This window comes from Hyalella azteca, unplaced genomic scaffold (genome assembly GCF_000764305.2).
Source record: "Hyalella azteca isolate HAZT.00-mixed unplaced genomic scaffold, Hazt_2.0.2 contig1623, whole genome shotgun sequence".
Lineage (NCBI taxonomy): Eukaryota > Metazoa > Arthropoda > Malacostraca > Amphipoda > Hyalellidae > Hyalella > Hyalella azteca.
Window position 1 is genome coordinate 81,053 of NW_025931927.1, and position 18,249 is coordinate 99,301.

The window sequence follows — 18,249 nt, forward strand, 5'->3', positions numbered from 1 at the left end:
TGTGTCTGAAGTAAGCTGCTCGCTAGAACAATTTTTGATTCTCAATGCGCAGGAAAAACTTGAATTGCTATTTCTGATTGAAAGGCGAGGTGAGACCGAGTGCTGAGATTTAAATCTGCTTTTCACATATCCTGCTTTCGTATACACTATATATACTATTTTCATGTTTGTTGCCACTTGCCAATTTTTTGCCGCTTATTGCTTGGTTTTGTTCATTTACTTTCGAATAATTTCCTATTCATTAGTCTCTCTGAACCATTTACGAAAGTGACTTGCTTTTATGTTAATATATTTTCTTGTATGAACTTTTTTGCAATTTTTTTCAAATCTTTTTTATTTTTATATCGCCTATATCCATTTTTTACAGTTGACCTAATATCTCTCGTATTTTATTATTAGCTAAATGAACTTTCCTAACACCTCACCTGCTAAGTATGTTCCCCATTCTTATGCATTGACCAGTAAAAATATCCTGAATTGCAACGTCCGTGCGCACTTTGCAAACAGAATGCTAAGCTCCTTCATCTCCACTAATCCAATATTGCTCAGGATATAATTATTTAATCATTATAATTATATATGATTTGGTTATATATGATTATATATGATTTGATTGATTATAATCATTATAATTAATCAAAATAAACACGATATTTAAACAACAAATGAATTCATTCGCGTTTTTTCGACATCAAATTAATGTAAATGTGTTTAGAAAAAGCGCCATGGGACTGCAAACAACGATTTACGATCTCCACTATCAAGTTGATCCTTCGCTATCCTAATGAAAAGAATCTTGTTTATCTCACATTTAAATGTTATATTTTATAATATGGAAGATGGTTACATCAACGTGATGTTTTATTGACCTTCTAGAATCTAGAGTGACGATATTGTGACGAAAATTAATTAGTAATTATTTTACGACAGTGATATTATATTTCACCATAGAAACTAATTTCGATGGTGAAATGTCATTTCATCATATTTACTTCGATAATTAGAAAAGTTTCTGTATAGAGTTGAGTGTATCCTGCAAATTTCGTTATCTCAAAACATCTAAATTAGATGAAAAAAGGATTTGATAAATGAATCAATCAATTGCCTGATTTTTAGGATTTAGTGTAGTAATTCTAAAACAAATGTATTTTTACTTTAGAGTTATTCCTTCTGAGCATCCGAAATTAATTTTGTCTCTTTGTCAGATATGGCGCTGAAACAACTGCTTTGCCGGTTATTTTATAGCTCTCGGTAAAATGTGTAGTTTTAAATTTCCCTAAAATATTCTCTTTCGATGAAAAAACTTTAGATTTTCTTCGTATTCGCAGGCTCGATCTCAGTTTTTCCGCAGCATTTGGCAACAAACTCTTTGTTTGCGTTTTTCGTGGAGCTCCAAGCTCTTGTCTTACTAGCCCAGGGCATCTGCACATAAAGGCACACGCATCCTTTAGGTCGGTAGTGACTGTACACGGCGTGCGCTCTGATGAGTACAGAGTCATCCTCCTGCAGCTCTGTACGCTGTCCTTCCACCTCCACGCTGCTGGTGCCAACCTGCCCATGTAACCAAGTGTCGTGGCTTCATATTAACAATTGCAGCCAACAAGAAAATTATTAATAACAAGCATTCTCCGGTCTTTAATCGAATTTTCATTAAGGAATACTTCTGCCCCTCTATCCAATTTTTGCAATTGTATACTCTCTGAAATCCTTTATGAAAGTTTGATTAAAGACCGGAGAAAATGTTTATGGCTTCTGCCTAATTATACCAACTAATGACTGAAATCTATGTATTGAAGATTCCGTGTATCTTCGAACTGTAGTTATTGTATTTAAGCCTGGCGCTGTAAATGTTGAGATGTTACTTAATTTCGTATCCGCAATAGCCATTATGTCTTGTTTCCTTCTCATAATATGCCATCGCATTTTTTGCTCAATTAAGCAATTTTGCTGGAACATTTTCTGTTATTTTCAGTTAAGTCCTATTGCATTATCATTTCGATTAAGAAAGATGAGTCTCATTACTAATTCAATCCCAGATAAACACTTCAAAGTCCTGAAAAAATGCCTATTAATAATGTTCTATTTCATTATATATGACCAATTTACCCACCAGTTGCAGTAGCCACGTCTCCTCGTCGACGGTCGCCACGTCGATGTCGGCGCCCTCGCCCAGCGCCAGCACGTCGCTCTGGTACGACGTGTCCCACAGACGCAGTCTGCCCGCGCTCTCCAGCTGACGGTCAATACTTAATTTAAATATAATTAACTTGATGGTTAAATTAGTAATGATTGTAATTTTCTAGAAAAGGCTTGATTGAAACGTAATAAACTTGCTGGTTAAATTAGTGAGTATTGTAATTTTGTAGAAAAGGCTTAATTGAAATATAATTAATCAACTTGCTGGTTAAATTACTAATTCTTATATTTTGTAGAGAATACTTAATTGAAACATAATCAATTTGCTGGTTAAATTAGTGATTTTTTTTAATTTTGTATGGAAAAGGCATCGTATTGAGTAGTTTTGTAGAAATGATCGGGTCATGTAGTAAGCAATTGTCATCGCTCTCAAGTTGAGGATCAATGCTTAATTGAAATATAATCAACTTACTGGTTTAATTTGTAACTATTGTTATTTTGTAGAGAAGAGGGGACGTATTAAGTAGTTTTGTAGAAAAGATCGGATGTCATGTAGTACGGAATTGCCATCGATCGCGAGTTTAGGATCGACAGTTAATGGGTGAACTAGCAGATGTAGTCACATATAATGTTCGTTATATTTTATAATAATTTTATAATGATATAATTACTAATGGTAGCCATGCATACAAGGGCGAGTATGAAATTAGGTTCCGTATATTGTGTACAGAAATAAAGTGACCGCGACGTAAGTTTAAACGGAGCCAAGGGCAAGCAAGTAATTTTTTAAACCGTCCTTAAACTTTTAATACATTTAAATGAAATCCATTGCCTCTTATCTAAATACTTGAATATGCATTTTCTTGGTTGAATTATTAAACTATTAAATAATATGAATGTTGAACAGTGTTGAATGATATGTTGCGTACTCTACTAATTCAAAGCCGTTTTTGACTTGCGGTAAACAAACGCATTATCATTGATGTGTTGCAGTCACTTCAGTTACTAAATCTTCTAAATATATATCAAATAAATATGTGCCACTAATTTCAATTATGGTGGTTTTACCTTAGCCAAATTTTCCTTTATCCAAGTGCGTAAGTGGAAAGGCTTCTCAGTAAAACGCTCCGAGTCTGGTACGAATGGAGGCGTTTCAGTGATGGTTCCTGAGGGAGCAAAATTATACATTTATTATAATTATAATTTATTTATTTAGAATTATTATTATTATAATAGATTTTTTCTTTAGTTCTTGGTCAGTTTACGCAGAAATTTTGGGATGGCGACTTTGCGAGAATTTCAGTTTCTAAATTTCCAAGTTGCTCTTTGTTTCATTTTATTTATTATTTTTAAACTTCTAATTATATAAATTTGGTGATTCGGAAGAATTTCTATCCGAATTCCCGATAAAGTGCGAATAATTATATTAACAATAATCTAATAATAATAAAATAATAATAATCTCGCACTAATTAGAGTGAAGGCTTGTAATAGTTAAGGAGGTTACATGTAAACGAAACTGTTGCGCTGTAGTCGTGCTCGAGCCTCTAACGGATGTCGAACGAATGCTGAAAATTCAATTTTATTCAGTCGATTGTTTTTTTTTTTGTATGAAAACCACCCGGGCAGCTCAACTAACATTCGGTTTAGGTTTTATTATTATAAAACCTAAACCGAAATATAATTTTATTTAAGGTCAACTATTTATATAAAATATCTTTATGTTTTTAAATAATGCTTTAAATGCTTTATCTGTGATTGAAATGTTCTGATTCACTAGTAAAATAGCGTCGGCGTTGAAGATTAGGCCAAGTCTGGCCTGTCGCCGATTCTTTAAATGTTCCAAACTTGCTAGCAGGAGGCCTTAAAACTGACCATTTGGTCAGATCTATCGGAAATGACTTTAATGGTATATAGTAATAATGTGCTTCAACAAACGGAAAGTGCATTTCTTCCATGCATATATGACCTCATAAAGTGACTTCAAACGCGAGGCCTCAACGACACCAATATGTCTGCTCCACATGTCGGTGACGCGAAATAAACATTGCAATGTAAATGCAAGATAAGATATATAAATAAATAAGATAAATCAATAAATAAGATAAATAAATAAATAATATAAATAAATAAATAAGATCAATAAATATATAACATAAATGTAAATATAATTTAAATGTAAATGTAAGATTCAGTGTAGTACATATTGGTTGCAAATGTATGTCACCAGGAATAGGTTTGCCAGTCTTGTGTTGCTCGGACGCGAAGTAGCGTTTGATGACAGGACCGAGCTGCGTGCCCAGGTCTTCGCAGTAGAACCACTCCTCGTACAGCGTTTCAGTCGTGTCACCCACGAAGTACCTGTGAACAAGACAATTTACGCAAATATTACAACGGTAATTGAATAATAACACCATTGTGTTTACCAATTTTGGTAATTAAGCAAAAATTAAAATAAAATTTTACGTAACTAATTATAAAGAATCTTGGTAATTAAGATTAAAATTTAAACAAAATTTCATGTAGCTACCTATATGGGATGTCATAATCTTGACAATTAAGAATAGAATTAAAATAAAATTTCATGTAACTTATTATAAAGGAAGTCTCGAAATCTGCGATTCGTAGAATTATACTACGTAAGCAAAATTATTCAAAGGTCATCCAGGGAGGAAGAATTTAACTTCATAATAACCGTATCATTGGATCATTTGTGTTCGGAACGTTACCTTTCTTTCTCCCTGGATGGCCATTTAGCATAAGGTATTTATCTAAATATTCGATTAATTTCCACGATGAATTTCGACTTATAACGGCATTATAACGTGGCATTATAGTTTTTAGAGTAATAAATTCCCTTGCTGCTGACCTCACGCAGTCTTGCTCCTGTAGCATGCGCTCGCGCTCGATGACCAGCCCCATGGTGTCGGCGAAACGCTGGGGCGAATGCGGGATCTTGCCCGGCAGGTGGAATGCCTGCACAAGCACATGTTAAGCCCTATGGTTATTGCATGTGCACAATACTCCGGTTATAATGCCGGATATTTCAATACAAAACCGAGCTGAGGCATATAATAGCCTCGAAAAGTAATAAATAAAAATGTCACTTGTTTATCACCCGCATGCATTGACGATGGTTGAAAAATGGTATCGGTCGTCATTATTTTAATAGTTTCCTCTCGTGAACTCAAGCAAGTTTTCTCCTGCTCTATATATAATTTTATAATCGCCTCGCTTTACTAGATCATTATTAAAAATTCATTGATTTTCAACCACCGTCAATCAAGAAAAAGGTTATTATGAAGCATTCCTCGTAATGACTACCTCGCCCTCTTTGATGATGACGTCCCTGAACTTCCCGTTCTCGAGGATGATGAGGTTCATGTCGCCCTTTATCATGTAGAAGAATTCCTCGCCCTCCTGCAGGTGGAAGTCCTTCCTGATGTTTGGTCCGCCCACGTACATCACCTTCAGGCGACCGGCGCCGTGCCTCAAGAGGGGATTCGTAAGTGAGATTTCTCGTATTATTTTGTTCTCGTATTATTTTGAAATTTAAACTCATGTAAATCATAATATGAAAAAAATGAAAGTACCAAATCCTGTTACACTGCAATATGTTATGTAAGATTCTTGTAACGTTAATGTCGTAATTCCGTTGGTATCTGATTATTGGATATTGAGTCGCCTTCCAGTTGATTTGATTTAAGATTCACGATCATGTTGTACAATATCGATCGATCGTGTCTTCTGTTGCCACAACATATATATTGAACACAAAACGAATTTTGAAATTAGTGAATTTTATTCACAGTGACTGTCTCTTCATGAAGATTGTTTTTTTAGCGCCACTACTTCTTGGTAGCTCTAGCAGAACATCAAGTTGAGGTTCGGAAATATTCTTCTTGCTGCGCAAATATCTCGAGGCCGAACGATGCTATATATAGATAGTAGAACCGGTTGCTTGCTATCTGACGATGGATGCGGCGACTGTTTGGGCGCCACTCATACAACTCGTTGGTCCTTGGGATTAATTCTGACCTTGGCTAAAGCAAGAATCCTTCTATTGAGCTGGGCGGAAACATAGCTCTAGTTGTCTTTGTTCAGAATTGTATGCATGCATTCGGTGCGTCTAAATGCAAGGGTCTAAATTATGCTGTATATCAATGAGCTAGTTATCAGAATTGAAGAAGAGGATATTTTTCAAATTATTTCTCACAACAATTTCACGATGAAGATACTAGTGAAATGATTGCACATAAAATCCATAATTAGAAATTATGTTAACGTGCTGGTTAATTCTATTTTTCGCCACATTCGTAATCATATTTATTTCGACATATACTTTTCATTGTTGTGTAGGCTAATAAACTCCTCGAATATTTATATGATCGTCTGTGCACCTCGATTTTTAGCGCATTTTCTCATTTATTAAAAAAAATGCCCTATTGTGCTCGTCATATGTCCGTCTGTCTAACCGTGACTTCACGTTTTCGTCGACGAGAAAATGCGCTCTCTGCCACTAACTGCAGTGAGTACTGAGTTATATTTTTCATCATGCAAATGTATATCTACATATAAACGCAATATATACATTGGGGGAAATAAATATTCGTACACTTGAAAAATCGTATTTTAATGTAAGTAAGTACACAAACTTAACAGGAAAAGTGATTTAAATTATGTATAGAGACGCATAGTATTCAAAAATACTATCAAAAGAAATTAAATCTCAATGCAACAAAAAACAATGCAACATGTTCACTTTTCGGGGTGAAAAAAGTATTCGTACAAAACAATAAATCCGCATTCCTGATCGTCTTTGGTTTTCAACGCTGTCACGGGTCTTGAAGCGTCCAATGAACGAAGCAACTGTACTAAAAGGAACATTCAAGTGGCTAGCAATCTTCCTATAACTTTCTCCTTCCTTCCAACGCGATAGAATTAGTTGTTTGTGTGGCGGTATTTGAAGATTCAAATTAAGAAAATTAAGGTCCCCAACAAACATTGAGAATCTTAAGGTGGTGTGCCAAGAAGAATGGTATAAAATACCAGTCAGCATCTGCAAATCATTGGTCGAGACGTATAGAAATAGACTGGTGTCTGTTGAGCTGAATAAAGGGTACTCAACCAAGTATTAAATTAAAATAATGCGGATTTATTGTTTTGTACGAATACTTTTTTCACCCCGAAAAGTGAACATGTTGCATTGTTTTTTGTTGCATTGAGATTTAATTTCTTTTGACAGTATTTTTGAATACTTTTCGTCTCTATGCATGATTTAAATCACTTTTCCTGTTAAGTTTGTGTACTTACATACATTAAAATACAATTTTTCAAGTGTACTAATATTTATTTCCCCCCACTGTATATATACATATATATTTTTTCAATATATAACCAGAATATGGTGAATATCTGAACAGGAATCTCAAAATGCAGTCGTCAGCTTCGAGGAGCCTCAAATGTTCGTGCGCCTTATATTGAGATTTAAACTGCGAATATAATGCAAGTGAATCAGACTTCCATGATTTTTTTGGGAGATAAGTCGATGGTTTATAAGATTATCTTTTACTGACTTCACTGTTTAATAATTCTCCTCAAAAATAATTTATTTCAATACTTACATAAGGTAGTTGCAGACAGGGGGCTTGAAATGTTCCCTGTTTTGTTTGAGCCATTCATTTGTGTTGTGATAAACAAATTTTGCTTCTTTCGTTCCGTTTTCAAGCGACATTTTAGAGCAACTTGAGCTGCACGAAGTTCAAAAAATAAATAAGTAAATAAATAAAGCACAAAACAAAATGGCTTTTGATTTATGCTGTAAAAATTGCTGCCAGAGTTGCTCGAAGCGCTTCGATGCTTTTCGAATACGGCAATTTATAAAATATTTGAATTTAAACTACGGGCGTAGATAGAAGTTTAATAATTTATTTTAAACATTCGGAACGAATGACTCTGCTTGAACACCGTTAAGTAACTAAAATCTAAAATACGACAAACTTTCGTTAGTGGTTTGGAAGTTAATACGGATACTTTACACACTTCTTCAAAAGATGTAAAAAGATCATTTTATGGTCCTCGTAAAGCGTGTGGTTTCTTGATGGATGTCGATGTTATTTATACCAATCATTTAACTTTACCAGGTTCACTCTGTGTTGTATGAAATGGAATGCAATCATTTGATTATTTGTACCAGTTTTGTATTGTGGAGATCCTGCGGATGAATATTTTATAAATCTCGCTTAAATTTCACTCGCGGTGAGAGAAGGAGAAATTTTACTCGCTTAAATTTTTTAGAGATGAGGCTAATTCAATCATTACCTAAAATGATAATCTCCAATCCTTGAAACGCCAGTAAAAAGCATAGAAATAACATATCTTTAATTTCAGAACTATTAACTCAATCTCTAACAAGTCAGAGAAATAAAGAGATTACCCTGTCGTTCACATAACGACGTATCTTATCACTCGATACTCAAGACAAGGCCAAAGCTAACAAGTGATCGTTCTACCTATCGCACACCAACGTAATTAATCCTATTTCGCTTCCCTAGTAAGAATGCATCGTTGAAATTGACCATCAACCTCAACAGGTCCTATAAAAACCTTACTTAGGTGGTCGAGTCGCGTAAAAAGAGGTATCACACGCAAAGAGAGAACTACGAAGTGACCATTTTACCTATAGCGCAGTGATGTAATTCATCTTTTTTTGTGTAAGAGTTGAAATTGATAATCAGCCTATCTAAACTTCATTTAAGTAGTCGCGCAAAAAGAGGTATCTAATAAAGAAGTATCACACAAAAAGAGAGAGCTAGAAAGTGATTGCCTTGATGCGGGTGCGATCACGTCACTGAGTCGGACTCTGATCCTTACTGAACGATGTAAGAGTCTGAACAAAAACAAGGAGCCACTGAACCTCGTCAAACTAGTTGAACTCGCAGCACTTCAGAGCTTGGCACTGCACTATGGTTCAACTATCACCAGCAAAAAATTATCTATTTGTATTTCAAGAGAGTCATGAATTCGATCCAACATTTTGTGAGCACTGCATTGTTAACTATCCTATGTGTTTCCTTCAACATAAAAATAGGTTAAATTCAAACAGTCTCAGCTTTTAATTTCAATCATGGTGACTATTATACTTGGTGCATTTAGGTTGCGTCTTCCTTGCCGTTGACTTATGAGGCTGCTAAAATAATGCTAACTTATTGCTTTTTATCGTTTGGCGTAAGAAAGACATATGTATTTTTTTGCAGTTATTCATTTCTAATTTTTCTGTACCACAACCACTTTCTTTTTATTTACTTAAATTGCTTTAGATTTTGTTCAGCTTAACAATAAATGAACTCATGAAACATATGTTGGAATTTCGAATATTTTTTCGGTCTTAAAAATTCATTCAAGTCAGGAAAGGCATTGAGCTCCAAAGCGATTTGACGGTACGGGGGATGACCCAGCGTGATTATGCGTTTCATTGCAACGTGCGACCCTCTGCAGGAATGCATGTGTTTAGCAAGTCGGCAATTATTGACGAGTTGCAAATTGTCATTAAATGAAGATTCGGTTTTTGGCTCGGAACTAACGATGCAGCTGATTATTAAAGAAAGTGGATGAATATAAATCCTGAAGAAGTAGTGAGCTTTGAAATTGTGGAGTTCGATGGTGTCCACGATACCTTGGTACTGACACCGAAGATTGATTGTTTCAGGATTTGCTCAGAAAATTTCACAAGCTTGCCTTAAATTTAATAAACTATCGGAAAATGTTCAACACTGAAGGGACAATTGTATGGCCCAGAAATTTTTCGTATGAACATATAAGATTTTGTCAGAAAAATGTTGATCTCGAAAATAGAAGAAAGAAACCAGATGTAATCGCTTCTTTTATATCATATTGATGGCTTATTTTATCTATTTTGATACTTTATATGTAGCACTGGCATCGTGAATTTAGTGTAGATATAATGTCATATAATGCAAATTTCCGGTTTTCTATCAGCGTTGAAGTACTTAACCAATGAAATTCTGCAACCTGACTTGGGTTGAAGTAGGTTCACGTCTGCCGGGATTTAGTCAAAACACTGCTTAAGAAGAAGACACGATATTTAACGCTGATGAAATGAGCGATTTTTGCTTGCATGTCTATTAAAGCATTTGAATTAATATAAACATCCCAATATTAACATAAAATCAAATTTACTCACTTTTGCAATTATCCGGCAGTGTGGATTGAAAGATTTACCGATAGTGAATGTGACAGAAGGGAATAGGGATTATTCTCGGAGTTAGGTACGGTACCAATCCGTGCCATGAACATTCTGCTTTCGTGCCTAATGAAGTTTTCGAATTATTTAAAGACATAATCAATTTTTGTTAGGAATGTAATCTGTCTTGCTCACTTTGACCATTACCTTGCATTGTTGAATGTGGATTACAAGTTTTTAAGGCTTTTAACGACAGCTATTAGTTCGTAACTTCGTGTGATTGTGTGAATGTGAATCACTGCTCAGACAGCAGTTCTAAAGCCTTCTATCACGCATTCGCATTAATGATCACAGATCACGGTGTGATAGAATAGCTTAAGGGGACCGCCCTAGCATACGAAAACTTCTACAGTTATTATCCGATTGTCATGAAACTTCACATACATACGTAAAATGTAAAAAAAAAACATTTTGCTCCTATGAATTTTTCGAAAAAATTTATAGAAAACGTGAAATTCATAGAAAACGGCTAAAAAGAGGTACTTCAGAAAATCTATCTCCTCCCACAAATATCATCCTACAACATCGAGACACGTATCATTCGATTCGTAAAGACCATATCTATTGACTCTAACATCACTTTTTTCATTTTCTACCTAGTTTTTTTTATGACGTTTTTTCCCATTTTTTTTACATTTTTCACCCCTCCCCCCCCTAATCGAACGGTATATGTCTCATTGCTGTAGCTTGAAAACTGTAGGAGGAGATAGATTTACAAAAAGACAAAAAATGAAAATTAAAATTTTTCAGGAGAGGCGAAAAACTGAAGGAAAGTTTGGTCCGTGCACTGGCACTGGATCCCTGGCTTTACCATCGCCTATTATCTCGTCACGAGCGAGATGTATCATCAGCCTATCAGACGCCACCTGACTCGTGTACATAGTGACAAACCAGAGATTTTTTAGAATCGGTTCATTTTTTAATTTCCTCATTTACTCAAGATTTTAACCAATTTCTTAAGTATGCTAATACTGGTATTAGTGGTATCCATGATACTTTACTGGTCTACTTATAGGACTCAAAAATGAACTTGAGACAAAGTCTAAAAAACTCTCTGCTTTGCCACTATGCTCGTGTAGTCCAGTTTGGCAGTTGGCACCGAATAATGAAGAGAAATATTAGAAAGAAATGAAGGAAATTATGATAGAGAAAGTTGGAGTGGAAGAGATCAAACGGTCTCAGTGTCCGGGCATTGGCTTGGCCAAGCGATTTACTGTGATTTACACATACTAAATCGTCCCTTGAACATGTCATCAACCGCTGAATAAAGAACAAAAGTATAAAAGATATGAACAGCATTGAAGCATTAGAAATTTCCAGCACCATACGAGGCATCTGGATCAGCGGAGGAGCGCTTGGCCTTCTGCTTTGGTCTGAAATTGTTGACGGCTTTCTTGGCTGTTCTTAGAACCTTCAACAGTTGAGGTGTTCCTGCACCCAAAGCTCTAGGGAGGTTGCCTTCCACATGCCCAAAGTTGTGGTTCAAGGCAGTCCCTTGAGCAATCATGCGAACCCGATTCATGCTTGCAAACTTCTCTTTGGAGCATTGCAACCAGATCTTCGAGTGCAAGCTCTCATTGCTGTTCTGCGTCCGTTGCTTCATACACCGCCTCATCAGCTCAGGCGAGGTCAAATCGATGTAAATCTTCAGGATCTCGGCAAGTAACGGCTGAGATAAATTCCCCAGCCACATATCCTTACTTGAGTGAGACGCCGGCGTTACATTCTGAGCTTCAGCTTTTCTCACCCAGCACCAGGAATCAGCTCCAATCAGGCAGCTTTGATGTTTGGGATTGTCATCTGTGCTGCTGGAGTGGTAATAGCTCGCCATGACATGCTTTCGCAAAGTAGCTTCATCAGAAGTGGCAGCATATTTCCTGATGTTGTTGCCAAAATGTTTACTCAAGGAATTTATTCTTTCATCCGTCAGCTTACCTTTGCCAGCATATGAGCTCCGCATCACCTGCTTTCCGGCCTTGGTTGTCACGACCTCCTTGCTTTTGGCTTTCAATGATCTAAGCTGCGAGCCCAGCCTTTTTGAAACATGGTTGATGCATTCCTCCTTATTCACAGGGACATCATACGGGCCTGCTCCGTCGTTCAACTTTGTAACAGCATTATATGCTGCCGAATCACCGTCACTCAGGAACGTCATGTAGCGGAGGCCAAGTTGCGTCGACCTGTTCCAAAGTCTCGTAGCAGCTTCCTGCTCCATAGCACCAGCCTTGCCATTGAAGTTTTTATTACACTTGACATGCATCTCCTTTCAGCATGCAAACTCCTCCGGGGACAGGGCTTTCTCTTTCTTGAAGCATTCCTGGCAGAAGTTTGACAGGACCTCAAAGTCAAGCACAAAGCCGGTTTCAAGTTCAATTACACAACCGATGCCAATGTGCGACTTGTGACCGCGAGTCATCCAGGTCCCGTCAAAGCTGACATCCAGGTCGAGAAATTCGTCGCCTTCCTGGTAAGTCCCATTCTCAGAAGAAGTCCGCTTCAGAGCTGATATCATTTCATTCTGCTTCATTGCAAAGAACTTCTCCATTTCACTGAAGAGAAAGGCACAATGCCCAGAGAAGGCTTCGTTTGAGAAGCCATCGGTTGACAGGGCAGCACAGATCCGCTTGCACCCGGCTAAGCCATCGCTATTCATTAGTGAATAGTATATAAGGGTAAGATTGCGAAGAGTGAATGGAGACACACTACCGTCAATTTTCTTCGCATGTTCAGCCTTATACAAATCTTGCTTCGCATCGCAAGCCTGGCATTTGGTGGAAATCGAAGCTTCCGCGTGAATTACATTCACCGTAACATCACAAACGCTGTCACATTCGGAACAATTCAACTTGGAGCTCAAAATCTTCTCCACGAGCACGAAGTCAATAGGAAGAAGGACCATTTTACCGGCCTTCTCAACCTGACTTACACCGGCATCCTGCATGCTTGGAGCAATGGCAAGTATTTCTTGCCGGCATGCAAGGGGATTGACGATCGCAGGCCGCTCAACAGGTGGCTCTCGTTGACCTCCACGAGGTCGAACATACCCACCTTTACCTATATTATACCTTTTACGTTTAGGCATCTTACCTGATAGGAATTTAAATTGTAAACACAGAAACACTCGCAGCACCTTCACTCAGCACAGTTCAAGACTAACTGACGCTCGCAGATCGATATCGGAGCATGTGCGAGGCTAGAAACACATCGCTGGAGCGCGGTGGCCAATGATCGCGTCGTAGTAAAAGCCAGATTACGTACAAACTAACACACATACAGGCATGCTGTTACACCATTGGATGCGTAAAAATCAGAGCTCCACCCTGATATCTCTCATTGGCCGCTGAAGCAAGGCGTTGAAAATTGCCAGCTCGATTGGTCGGCAATGAGGCAACAGCTGAGTAGCGCAATTGGCCCATGTGAGCCACGTGGGCTAGATCAATCAATCGTACTAAAATCAATAAAAAAAAACTAATGCACGCACAGACATGCCGATTACATCGTTAGACGCGTCTAAAAGTCAGCTTTAGAAAGCATTAATAAAAGAAAAAAGTGAAATTTTTCGATTTTTAGCTAGGGCGGTCCCCTTAAACAGCAGCAAATTTCAATAGTCTACTCTTAGTACTCTACTTAGCCTCTTACTGAGGCTCTTAGTGACTTAGTCTTAGGGTCTACTTACTAAAACTAGAACATCAGATTTGTTTTTGAATCGCAGAAACCTTCTGAAATGCTGAAAGACTGAAGTTCTGAGTATTTTGTAGAATGCATCCCATGCTGCCATGCAGAGATTAGAATTTAGATTAGTAATACTTCAAGTTCAGATGCATGTGGGCAAACCAGAGCTTTTACAACACTTTAACTTCCAAGTCTTCACTTCTTGTTGTTTGTTTGTTTGTCTGCTAGACTGCTACAAATCTTGTAGTAATCAAAATTTAACACACTTCTACTTAGGGTAAACGCGGTATATTCCGTCATTGTGGGTAGTGGGTAATTCCGTCACCTCTCTAGTTTTTCCTTTATATTAAGCTTTGTTTTAGTTCCATGTGTTCGTTGATGGTTGAAATGAAGACGTCATACATTTGTGCGTCAAACTAATGCCAAAACACTGGGTCTTGGCCATCTAGCGGGAAAAAATATTGAGATCCAAAGAGAGACAATGCACGCTACCAGTGAGATCATTGAAAAATGTGTCAAATTTGACAGTTGACCTCATAGTGGCAAAGCAGAGAGTTTTTTAGACTCTGTCTCAAGTTCATTTCTGAGTCCTATAAGTAGGGTAAACGCGGTATATTCTGACATCGTAGGTAATTCCATCACTTCTCTAGTTTTTCCTTTATATTAAGCTTTGTTTTAGTTCCATGAGTTCATTGATGATTGAAATGATGACGTCATACATTTGCGTGTTGAAATACTGCAAAAACACTAGGTCTTGGCCATCTAGTGGGAAAATATTGAGATCCAAAGAGAGACAATGCATGCCATTTTCCATTCTAAAGGCTTTTTAATAAATATGGCAACATTTTGTGACGTTTCATCGTTGCTGACGCGTAGTGAAGTGTTTTGAGAGTCACGTGAAGGCAACAGAACTTACGTAACGCATATGTATTTTTTTATAGTTTTTCATTTCTCGATGCGTCCTTAATGTGTCGGAATATACCGCGTTTACCCTAGACCAGTAAAGTATCATGGATACCAGCATTATCATACTTAAGAAATTTGTTAAAATCTTGAGTAAATGAGGAAATTTGAAATGAACTGATTCTAAAAAATCTCTGGTTTGTCACTATGGTTGACCTTGCTCTACCAAATAGTGAATAACTGTTTGTATAGGAAGAATATTATGGTTTGAGACTTTTAAATACGTCTGTGAATATATTAGAAATCCTTTAAGTATACTTGTATTCACTGATTTCAAGTGGTAAATAAATTAATAGATGATTAAGTTGAGAAATGGATTTAGACACATGAAAACTAATTCCGTCATAACTTGAATTGGACACACACAGATCGTTCCAAGCTATGTACAAAAATTAAAATTTGCTTAATTAAAAGCTTAATAGTTGTTAATTAAAAGCGTATTTAAGTAGTGTTCAATATTCATTAGTGTTCAAATTCAAAGCTGTGTTGTATTCCAATGCAGCTCACAGTGAACGGAATTTGAACACGTGGATGACGGCATTACGTATCAGTAGAATTTGAAGCGCGGACGGAATACGCCTCACCACGTGCCTAATATTGCTACACACAGTGACAGAATATAGGGATTTGATAGGTTTGCATTCTAAAGGCTTTTACATAAATATGGCAACATTTTGTGACGTTTCATTGTTGCCGACGTGTACTACGGTGTTTTGAGAGTCACCTGAAGCAAACAGAACTTGAGTAACGCATACGGTTATTTTTTTATAGTTTTTCATTTCTCGATGCGTCCTTAATGTGACGGAATATACCGCGTTTACCCTATCCTATCCTTCTGAAATTTTGCACACTTGTGAGTTGTGTAAAGTTGGAGACAATGCATGAATCAAATGTCAAAATAAATGATTTTAATAATTGAAAATTTTTTTTATATTAAAAAAAAAATTGAAAAAATTTTGTCAGCTACAAATCTTAAAACTGATATTTGACAGATTGACACACTTTTACCTGTCTAATTGATCTAAAATTTTGCACACTTGTGTGAAGTCAGAGGCAATGATGAATCAATACTATAAAAATACTTTGAAAAAAATTTATATATTAAAAAAAATTATATAGGTATTAAAAAATTGAAAAATAAATTTCTTTAATATTCAAAAATTGAATGAGAAATTTATTGTACATCTGTAAGATTGGAGGCACTGGATTCTTTGGAAGTGTTGTCTTTAAACCACTGTGCAGAGAGTGGATGAATATTGCAATATCTTTGGCGACACTTCAGTAGCAAAATTTATGCCTTTAGAAGATCTTGCCGACACATTTAGATTGAAATTCTTGCATTTGATATATTTGTCAGTCTTCAGCCAACTATTTAAAAAAAGTAAGGTTTCTGGTATGCTGGATGGATCAGGATGCAGTGAAGCTTGTCCGGAAATCAGTTGTGATGAGTTCCCGCTAAAAAATGTAAACATCAAGTTTACGATTACGTAGTTGCGGTCACATTAGAGCAGTCAGACTGCATTATCACATGTTCAGTTGACACTTGCTGTACAATCGGACTGTTTTTAGGGTAAAATTAGTTATTTGGGGTAACACGTGCATGCAACTTTGTAAATAAGTTCATGGCTTGTAAATAGTTTTTCATTACTCAGCATAAAAGGCTTTTCATTAAAAATTACCGGCGACGCATCTTAAAATTACCTGGCAACGCTTAGGGCTTAAAAACCCATATATTGGCGATGCTGCATCCACAATCTGCACCCTGGTCTTTAAAAAGTAGTAATTTTTAAACTTCTATTATTGTATCTTGTTGTTTGTTTGTCTGTCTGCTTAGTGCTTACTCTGCTACAAATCTTATAGGGCCTAAGCCGCCTAATCAATATTTAACACACTTCTACCTTTTCCATTGATATGAAATTTTGCACACTTGCATAAACTAAAGTTAGAGACAATGCATGAATCAATTGACAAAATATATAATTTCAAAAATTAAAATTTTTTTAATTAAAAAAAATGGAAAAAATAATTTTATCTTCTACAAATCTTATATTCAATATTAAACACACTTCCATCACTTCTATGTTCTAACTGTCCAATCAATCTGAAATTTTATTACACTTGTGTAAAGTTGGTGGCAATGCTATGAATCAATTGACAGAATAAATAATTTTTAAAATTTTAATTTATTTTAATTTAAAAAATAAACTTGAAAAATTAATTTTTGTAATATTTAATAATAGAATTGGAAACTTATTGTACATGTATAACATAGGAGACACTGGATTCTTTAGAAGTGTTGTCTTTAAAAAGTATTTTTAAACCCATATTATTTTAGAATTGGTTCATTTTTAGTTTCCTTATCTATTGATATTTTAATCAATTTAATATGTATAATGATGCTGCTATCCAACTTCCAAGATTCTTACTAATTAAAAAGTTAGCTATGGTGGCAAAGCTGTGAGTTTTTTTAGACTCATTCTCAAGTTTAATTTTGAGTCCTATAAGTAGAGCAGAAAAGTATCGGGATATCATTTATCAACATTATTATACATAAGAAATTGGTTTAAATATTGAGTAAATGAGGAAATTAATATTGAAGGGATTTGAAATAATACGCATCTAAAAATTACTTATATATTAAAGACAACACTCCTAAAGGGGCCAGTGTCTCCAATGTATGGTGAGTTGGTGACACACCAGAGATTTTTTTTAATCATTTAATTTTTAATTTCCTCATTTACTCAATAATTAAATCAAAATGATAATGCTGGTATCCATGATACTTATAAGACTAATAATTGCACTCAGGAATGAGTCTAAAAAACTCACTGCTTCGCCACTATACTCTGATGTTACTCATCTAAAATGCATTTCTTATCTTATTTTTGAATATTCAAAAGCAAAAATGTTTTTTTCAATTTTTTAATGTATAAAATTTGTTCAAAATTTGTTACATTAATTAATCGGTCAATTGATTCAACTTTCAAGGCTTCAAGCATTATCTCTAACTTCATGCAAGTGTACAAAATTTCAGATTGATTGGACTGGTAGAATTGTATTAAATAATGATTAAAAGATTTGTAGCAGACAAGCAAGCAAACAAACAAACAAGAAGTGAAGTTGAAGAGAAGTGTTGTAATGAAAATCTCTGGTTTGTCTCTATCTCTATGACATAGAGGACTTAAAAATGAACTTGAGGATGAGTTGAAAAAATT

General features: G+C 35.8%; 1 protein-coding gene across 2 annotated transcripts; it reads right to left on the reverse strand.

The window, feature by feature from the left end:
- Window positions 1–666: 666 nt before the first annotated feature.
- On the reverse strand, window positions 667–8,984 carry LOC108678977 (3-hydroxyanthranilate 3,4-dioxygenase). Of its 2 annotated transcripts, none has more exons than XM_018167475.2 (8): window positions 8,816–8,984; window positions 7,761–7,886; window positions 5,461–5,626; window positions 5,006–5,112; window positions 4,364–4,497; window positions 3,205–3,302; window positions 2,111–2,233; window positions 667–1,551 (listed from the first exon to the last, which is right to left on the reverse strand). In XM_018167475.2, exons 2-8 carry the CDS (start codon window positions 7,868–7,870, stop codon window positions 1,306–1,308), a joined length of 984 nt encoding a protein of 327 aa, XP_018022964.1. In that variant the 5' UTR covers window positions 7,871–7,886; window positions 8,816–8,984; the 3' UTR covers window positions 667–1,305. The 2 variants fall into 2 exon arrangements, with proteins under 2 accessions (XP_018022964.1, XP_018022963.1); XM_018167474.2 differs by lacking the exon at window positions 8,816–8,984 and adding an exon at window positions 8,179–8,341.
- Between the last annotated feature and the right edge of the window lie 9,265 nt (window positions 8,985–18,249).